We start from the raw sequence: 9,355 nt of genomic DNA, 5'->3' as shown, positions 1-9,355 counted from the left end.
TGCAAGTGCTCTGTTGAACAGTGATGAACTAGGGCAGAAGCTTTCCAGCTTTGCTTGCAGAACAGTTGGGGAGTGTCTGCTGTAACACACTTTTATACTACCTTTCTGTTTAAAATGCTGTAATATTAACTTAAGTCTAAAACCCAAGATTGTGCTGCTTACATATGAATACATGCATCACCCTGACTAAAATGCTACGTCTTGCTGTACTGGATTAGATTTCCAAGGTAGTTGGTGATTTATCTATCCTGTACATAAGCATTATCATTTTTAGTTGGATGCAAACCTTGATGGGATATAACAGAATTCATGTCTGTATTCCATGCAGCCGGATCCAGGCAGAATTAGGGTCTGGTGTTATATCTCATCCTGCTATGGGTAGAAACCTACTGAAATTGCATTTTGTGGAAATTGTGAAATCCAGCATTGCCCCTAAAATCTGGCAATGCCTGCGAAATCCACAGGAGGGGAAAAAAGAAAAACTTATTGAAAATTAAATACTGGCTTCCTAGAAGGAGCCAGTATTCCTCATGGCTCTGGTCTGGCTGTACAGCCTGCCAGCAGGAGACAGAAAGGGGTAGCCCCGCAATCTCCCCATGAAAACAGCCAGCTACCTCCTCAAGCTCGGTAGACCCCTGACTATAGTGATTAAGTTCAAGAACATGTTTACACACAAGACATTGAAGACTGATTAAGACCACATAAATGTGTGTAAGTGTTATGATGATGACACATGCCACTTGAGCTTTATCTTCAAACTGCACATCTGATAACCTCGTAATAACCTTCATGAGTCATTTACATCACAGATAGCTGAGCTGGAATGTATAACATACGCCCCTTCTGAGTTAGAAGCGACACTAACTCATATTTGCATCTTAAGACAGTAAAAATGCAGAAAAAAGAATGGTAGCTTTTGTAAAGTTTGGTTGGTTTTGTTTTTTATTTTATTTTTTTTCAAATGCATGTGGTTTGAAAGAATTTATGCTACCCCAGTAAAACAGTCTCCCTGGTGGCTTCTTTGCAATGGAAATTGTTTATAACGCTTTTATTGAGGAACAACTGTTTTATTCCATTTTTATACAACCCACCACTGATTAATAATTTGTGCTTTTAATTGTTCCCTCCAGGTTGGCACCAATGCGGCTATACACACTGTCCAAGCGGCACTTTGTCCTAGTCTTTGTTGTATTCTTTATTTGCTTTGGTTTGACAATCTTCATTGGAATTGCAGGTAAGGTTGTCATTTAAAAATGTTTTTTATTAATTTTTTATAAGTTAAAAAAATTTACTCTCATAGATGTGCTTTAAGTGTTAATGAGGCTAGCATTTCATATCTCTGAGTGAGGGGGAGTACATTGTTGCAAATCTGTATCTGCTATTTGCAGCTTTTTCCTTTCATGTGTATTGATTAGGTTTACTTAACCTTAATTCCTACCAGGGTAGATGCAATTAAGTAACAAGCATGTTTAAGATTAGCTAGCCAGAAAATTGTTTAAGCCTTGCCCTTCCAATTAAATACGATGAATAAAATACTAACATGTTTTGGGAGTAAAGAGGCAACAATGATCTGTTGATTAAAGCACAGCATTGGGAAGTGGAAAATTTGGTTCCGTTCATGAATAAGCTCTTCCTCAGTATTCCCGTGAAAGACATTTTGGGGCAAAGTGCCAAATAAATCACAACATCTATTTGTAAGATGTTGGTGTGCCAAGAGGGGATGGCACGGGAACTGTGAGGGGACTGATCCTTCTTGTAGCAATACAGCCCTGGCCCCTTCCCCACCGTCCACCCTGGTGTAATGTACCAGGTTGGACAGTGAGACAGGCCTGACCCCTGGGCAGGTCCCTGCCACCCACCACAATGCCTGGGCAGCTCACATCAGGCAGTGGAGAGGCTTCAAGCAGTTGTACTAGGGTCCACGGAGCCCCAGCCTGGCTCGTTGCTGGCAGCAGGTGCACATGCACTTTGGGGTAGACATCAGGGAAGGGGTCGGGGCTGCGCTGCCACAAGAAGGATTGGGCCCCTTGCACCTCCCACACCATCCATGCTGAGGGCTGGCGTGCCAAGTAAAATGTCTTCACATGCCATGCTCTGCTACATGTGCTGGGGGTTGCCTGCTTCTTCAGGGCTAACAATAGTAAATACTTTGCAGTAGTGATTGAACATGCATTGATAAATCTGTCCAGAATGTGCCATTTTTACACATTGTTTTTAGCACAAAATCTTATCTTTATTTTGCCTTAGTCTTTCCATTTGTAAAATGGTGATACAGTTAGATCAGTCCCTCACTCTCTCTTCAAATTCTGCCTCTTCCTGTCCCTCCTTCCCCTTAGAAATGACCCTGGCTTATGTAGGCTCCCACTGGCAGAAGTCTGAAATAGTTGGTCGTTAATTGGACCCAACAGCTTGGGTATTCCAGCTCCCATGGGATGGTTCATTGTCACTAAAACCTAAAGCAATAAAAATCGGCCATAAAACAGAACTGACTTGTCCATTTTAAACTGATCCTGAGATTTTAGGATGCAAACAAATTGATTTCACAGTTGTGCACACACTATTGATGCTGGTGTGAACTGCCCAGGGGAATCTGAAGAAAGTGCTTGACTCTTAAAATGTTTCATGTACATGTATTTTTAGTTAATCATTCATTAAGATGTAATTTTAAGCAAGACTAATGGTTTCATTGGAGCAGTTTCTCACTTGGTTAAATAACTGAGCCAGTTTCTGTTATTGGCACTGCATGCACTTCTGGCATGTGACAGAAAATTCTGCTCATAATTGGGCAAGAACAATGCTCTCATAACAGTGAAAATGGAGCTCTTCACTTCTAATGAAGTGTCCACTCTTTTTACAGAGTGGTTACTGACATGTTGCATTGTAACTACTTATATGTAGATCTTGTGATATGGACTCCCTATCTCGTTTAACTCTGCTGTTGTAAGCAATGCATAGTTTTGTGCTTTGTTGGAATTACCGAACTGACCTTTGCTTTTTGGTCAGGATCAGCTGTCCTTTGTGACTCTTATCCTCTTGAGATAACTTTTTTTAAAAGCTGTGAATCTACGTAATAATGACTTGGGTTCATTCTCCGTCTACAAACTTATCTGCTAAAGCAATTGATTATGCAAGGAGCAAGATTTGACCTGACTTATTTAGAAAGGTCTGTTGTAAAGTCTTTCTGATTCTTAAAAGTACTTTTTTTTTGCATTTTTGATTTTGAAAAATGAGCAAAACTAAACCTAGCTGCTCATTCCTGAGTAACCCCACAACAACACCCGCTGTTTAGGAAATAGGCAATTTTTTTTCCTTTTTGCAAACAAATGCGTTACAATTTTTTCATATGCTTTAAATGGACATCTGGGAGAGAGAACTGAATGTGCTAAAGTCCAGCAGCTCCCCCTCTGTACCCTTCCCCCTACCCCGCACACAAAAGTGAGCCTGGAGAATCCTCCTTACAGTAAGTCTTCCCCCATAGTTCTCTGCTTGGGTGTATGTATGAGTATACATGTAGAAGGAGTAAAGGATACTTGGGGAACTTCCAACCGTGAGGTTTCTTATCAGTTTGTTTAATATTCCACTCTCTGCTCCCCTGTTTGGGTAAAGGGTTATGTGAAGTACACAAGTGTTTGCTAATCAAAAAAATGGCATTGGGAAAACTTACATAACTCCCTACGCAGACTCAAAGAAGAGAGAACTGGGTATGTCTGCCCTCTTATTTGTACACCCTAATCCATGCATTGAGCATCTCTACCTGCAGTACTGGGATCTAAGATGGTTGCTGCTTTCCTATTTGCATGCTTACTTTTGTCAAGGTGCACTCTTTCTCTTCCCATTTTCCATAGCATGTTCTTTGCTTTCCAGAGATAGTGTTGAGTGCAAGGGAGATGCAGGTTGGTCTATGCATGTTGCTGAGCTTGCTTTCTGTGTTTGTCCATGTGTGCTGGAGTACAGTTGCTCTGCTTTACCCACCCAAGTACACTTTGCCTGTGTAAGGTACATTTCCACTCTGAGGCTAAGGGTATAGTGTTAAAGTACTTTGTCAGTAAAGTAGTTTATTCACCATTATTTTTGAATTACATGGTCAATACTTCATCAGTCTGTTGTTTAAAAAACTGTTCAAATGTCATGCGTTGACTATAGAATAGACCTTAACTACAGAACAGTCTTGCTACTGCTTTGTCATTGATCTAAAAACTTGGGTGTATGACAGAAGAAAATGTTTACCTTGCTTCATAAGAGAAAGCTCCTCATTACTTTTGTAGTACTTCGGAGTTCTCCAGTATGCTGACCAATTGAGTCTAACAGGGTCCCAGATAATTAACTTTCTTACACTTCACAAAATTGAGTACACTTTCCAGTGCAATTCCCTGATATCTTTGTCTACTTATTTGCTAATTTGAAGAAGTCTAATAATCCAGAATAGGTATTATAATTATTCGTGCATGCAAATGAGGCTGTACTGCAACTTGAATCTCATATATATTTGAACTTGATGGGTTTTGCCTTTATAACATTTTAAATAGAACATTTTTTTATTTTACATAATCTTATAAAATGTAAGGGGTCTTCAGAAGGCTGGGCAGTACTACAGGCCTGTGTCGTCATTGTTCAGTATTACTGTGGTCTTTCTCATGAGTGAGCTGTCTCTATTAATTTATATCTTTAGATGTATATATGAAATATAGGTGACATGTGTAACATCAGTTTCATACGTCATCTTTAGAACGCTCGCTCTCTGTTCTGAATTTTTTTGTTTTCCTTCTGCCTTTCTAGACCATAGCTTCTACAAATTAACTTCAGGTTTCCTCTTTTATGTGTATAATTGGTTTTATTATGTAATTCTGTTATACTTTGTTTGCTATTTAAATGACTCATATGATGTATGTAAATAAACATAATTTCAAATATAATCCCAGGTATACACACAGATAATTTCATTTGAACAGACCAAGATGAGTAAGTCCAGTGCTCATCCCATAAAATATCATTGGTTTTGTCTGTATTATGCTGCAGTCACTGCTGTGATTAATCCTTACTTAGAGTAAAATAGTGACTTGTTTGACTGTTTATAACATGTTATTGTTAGAGTAAGGATTTAGGCTTGGGGACTCCTGAATGCTATGGCTTAATTGCTGCGTGACTTTGCACAGAATAAGGAGCAGATCCTTACAGGTAATTGGGTACAAAGGAGAGTTCGGCACCTGAATACCTCTAAGGTTCTGCGCTTTAGTGGCTTGTCCTTGAGTTTGTCCATCAAGTGGGATAACATTTGCTTGCTTCACAGGGTGCTTGGTAACTAATATTTATGCCGTATGTGAAATTTTGAAACTAAATTACTTCAGGCTACTATATCATTATTTATGCACTTATTTTATTCCTGCCCTCTCCCTTCTCTTTTTGAATATCATATAGGTCCTAATGTAATCAAGACCACAACAACATCTGAATTGACTAACAGCTCAAAGGTAAGAATTACGTGACATAATTGTGCTGCATGGCAGGCACTGATGTTTTTATTTATTAAAAATCATCTTAACATTTCATGCAGCTGTTTTAAAAAGGAAATTTCTGATGTGATGTTATGCCTTCCATTTTTTTGCAACATAATTCAAACTTTACTAGCTAAGAGTTTGCGCTGATAAATGCTCTGTACTGCCTCTTGAATAACCCAGCATGAATCCTCCACGGCTTAGTTACACCTTTTATAAGGCGGCTTACCTCATTGGCATGTGAATTGGATAGTGTTGCTCTGCACCAGACTTCGACCGAGCAAAGTAAGGTATTGATAGGATTCCCTTGATAGCTCTTGCATCTTTATTCAAGGAAGAATAGCATAATGTGAATCCTTAAGAGTGAGGAAGTAGAAACTGAGAACAGAAAAGAAAATTGGCCTTCTTTTGGGACTAAATCTTCTAATTTCTAACTTTTTTTCCTGGCTCCTGGGAAGGAATTGGGGGTTTTTTGCTCCCCTGGGTGATTGTAAACAAAGTAAACCAGAGGTCTGAAGTCTGTCTTCACATTCCTTGATTTGAGGCACCTTTCCTACATATTCACCTCTTAAGTTTTCCACACCTACTGCCATCAGCTGTTTTACTTCAGATGCTGGGATGACTGACTTGTTAAAATCTTTCTTTATAAAACATAAAATTATATTTTTTAATGGGCTGCAATATTGTTGTTTTTTAAATTGCCATCCATGTATGTATATTTGGATTTTTTGAGAATTAAAAACGTTTTTTCTAAAACTACATATTTATTACACTCAGCTGAGGTAAGTGTAAGAGAAGCAGTATCCTACCACTATACTCTGCTCCTTATTGTAATTATTATCTTTCCACTCTTTTCCATAGTTTTGAAAATGTAGTCTATTCAGAGGAAAGTGATTGCCCTTTTTGCTGCTAAATGGAAGTGGCTTAAAATGTTGTTGCAATTTAATTGCCAAAAATGTCTCTTGATATATAGGGGTAGAAATAAATCACTGTCGATATTTGTTCTGAAAATGCAGCACTATACATTTCCTGTTTAGATTTGGGTTCTTTGCCTGTTTTTATTACTGCTGCCTTTATTTGCTTTAGGCAGTGTTGGCGTGATGTTGCTTTAAGTATTTTATCTTCTATATGACATAAACTGCATGTATTGTTAAAGTGAAATGGCTTAAAGGGAACTGGCATTTAATTTTCTCAAAAAAACCCAACCTTTTCTGTCAGAATGGAAAAATACCCAAAGTCTTTATACACTACATGTACAGACTATTAGTGCAACAGAATTACTGACTAATTACCTCAGTTTTTAAAAAAAATTATTTTCCCAGCTGAAGTCATATCCATTAAATTCACAACCATTATCCACTTATAATCAACAACTATGGCTAACCTGCGTTGTTGAACTGGATCCACCTTATGGTAAGTGTCTTGTCTAGTTTACTTCCGATTACTAATGTGATAAGATAATAATATATGTTGTAGCTGTAATTTCACCTACCTGTAATATGCATTATCCTTTTTAGTTTTGAATTGTAAAACTAGGGGGCAGAGGGGAGCCTGCCTATGAGAGGATAGGTGAATGTACAGAGATTGTCTTGAGTTAGTTAAGGTTTCTTGCAGCCGTTGCTTTCCTAAGCGTTAGAATTTTGTTCTTTGTTTTTCGTAAATCAGTAATAGCCAGGGTGTATGCCTCTTGCTTCCTCTTGATAGAGTTAGACTGGTAGATATTATACTATACTGATGCTAGATTTATTAGTTATTGCTAACTTGTGTTGTCCGAAATAATTCCCACTGAAGGAAGGCAGGATTTTCTTTCTTCTCTACTGTGACAAAATATAACTGAGTTGGCTGCAGGGATTATAGAGCATTGTTGTATCTAGTAACTCTTATTTGAGATTTTTTTCCCCTGAATGTGTACAACAGCCTAACATCTTCATCTTTTAATTATAGAATCTCGCTTCAAAATTAACATTACTCTGTCAATTAAAATACATGGTGTAACAAAGGATGCAAGCACACGATATAAAAATAACCAAGTTCATAATCGGACAAGGCAACTCAACTGTGCTCGGGTAGGTGCTTTTTGAGACAAAACACTGACTGCAGAGCTTGTTCTTCTAAAACTGTGTGTGCATGTATTAAATTATTGTAGATAAGAAGCATGCATGAGGTCATAGGAACAAAACGGAAGTAAGAACTTGTTCCTAGTTATAACTCTTTGCAGGAAGGTGATGTGTTCTAAGATTCAAACAGGGTTTCCTTCAGCAGTATGCCATGACTTCGAGTCCCTTGATGACCAAACCAGAACAGGTATTTTCAGGTTGTCAATAACACGATTAGAGCTGTCATTCATGCTGGGAAACTGGTAAAACTCAGCCGGCCACACCTGTTGAACACAGCTGCTGCTGGCCCACTTTTTCAGTGTTATGATTGGCAGAGTCTAAATGAAAGAACTAGAACACTGTACAATAGTTTCTGCTTTGTCTGAAGCGGTGTTGTTTTTTAAAAATATTTTTTCATTTGAGTTATTAAAGTTCTAGCATAACTTTTCTTTTTGTTTCATTATTTAAAATTTGCATTACTGAGTTTGACTTGAAAAGCCATCAACGCACTGCTTTTCTGTTTTCAAGCGATATCTTGCTGGTGAAAATTTAATTACACAGGGGAGGCTACATATCATAAGTGAAATATTCTGGAGCCCTGACTCTGCTGGCTTTAAGAAAGTCTACAGATATTGACTAGATTTAATCTTCCTAACTAGGTAGCTTAGACTAATACATTTAATTTTTCCTCTTTGTCTTTTTCATTCCTTCATAATGGATACCATTTATTTAAGAGATGCCAAAGTACAAAGGTTTGGGTGAATACAAGACTCACCCTGTCATGATCTCCTGTGATCCCAAGCACGGCTAACGTTAATTCTCCACAAATCTCCCTCTATGCCTTCCAGCTATTTTTTTGGAAGATTTGAATGAAAGATGGTGTGGATAATTTCCTGTCTATTAAAGCTGAATGTGTTGGAAAATGAGCTCCTACTTTCTGCTTGGTGATTCTGTCTTTCAGCTGGGGGCTTCCTGAATGTTTGTGGTATGTCTGAGTCAGTGGGCTACTGCTTCTTAGTGGTTAGGTTAGTGTTCCTATCTAAAAGATTTAAAGAGAATAAAAAGGTGACTGGGTGAAAATTTCCAAAGTGTGACAATATGACATAAAACCCTGGCAATATATCTTATGCTCCTAGTCACTTACGTACTTGCAGGAATTTCGCCCACTGGCTAGGGGAAGAAGTTGCACACAAACAGATTTAAGTGGTGGGGAACTGGTAAAACCTGTGGCAGAACTGAAGTTTAGTGCACTTAAACAGCTTTCAAAATGGCCAAAACTGGTTTAAGATAAACCTGGATGGATGTAATATCAGACTAAACTGATTTAGGTCAAACCAGTTTATGGAACTTCTGTCCCAAATCCCCTCCTGATTTTAAGTTAACTCACAGTCCTCCAGCATCCCAGGATGCTGTGCAGCCTGGGGCTGTGCTCTCTGCTGTAGCAGAGCAGGGCTGGCCATGCCCCGAGCTGTCAGAGGGGGCTTTTCCATCCCCTGCAGCCAGGAGCCAGGCCAGTTTCCCCCAGCCCCACCCCTCCTTGGCTGGGGGGATTGGCTGGGCTCCTGGCTCAGGTGGGGGAAGTAAAGCCCCCACTGTGGGCTTACTGCCCCCCCTCCCCCAGCCGCTGCCAGGCACAGTCCAGAGCCAGGGAGGAACCTTCCCCCACCACTCCCACCTCAGCCAGCCTGGTCACCAGGAGGGGGTGTGGCTGGGGGATGCTCCCAGTTCCCAGCTCTGGTGGAGGGAGTAGAGCCCATGCTGCAGGCT

General features: G+C 39.4%; 1 protein-coding gene across 1 annotated transcript in view; it reads left to right on the top strand.

The window, feature by feature from the left end:
- The window catches only part of LOC102376764 (transmembrane protein 181-like), a 29,527-nt gene that overhangs the window by 14,115 nt on the left and 6,057 nt on the right, over positions 1 to 9,355 (top strand). Inside the window, exons 2-5 of the mRNA XM_006038791.3 lie at positions 1,131 to 1,234; positions 5,416 to 5,468; positions 6,815 to 6,905; positions 7,437 to 7,558. Coding sequence (XP_006038853.1) covers positions 1,141 to 1,234; positions 5,416 to 5,468; positions 6,815 to 6,905; positions 7,437 to 7,558 — 360 coding nt within the window. The 5' untranslated portion in view covers positions 1,131 to 1,140. The remainder of the gene's footprint in view (positions 1 to 1,130; positions 1,235 to 5,415; positions 5,469 to 6,814; positions 6,906 to 7,436; positions 7,559 to 9,355) is intronic.

This window comes from Alligator sinensis, unplaced genomic scaffold (assembly GCF_000455745.1).
Source record: "Alligator sinensis unplaced genomic scaffold, ASM45574v1 scaffold1356_1, whole genome shotgun sequence".
NCBI classification, from domain to species: domain Eukaryota; kingdom Metazoa; phylum Chordata; order Crocodylia; family Alligatoridae; genus Alligator; species Alligator sinensis.
Note: the sequence above shows the minus strand (reverse complement) of the source record. Positions and strands in the feature narration are given on the sequence as shown.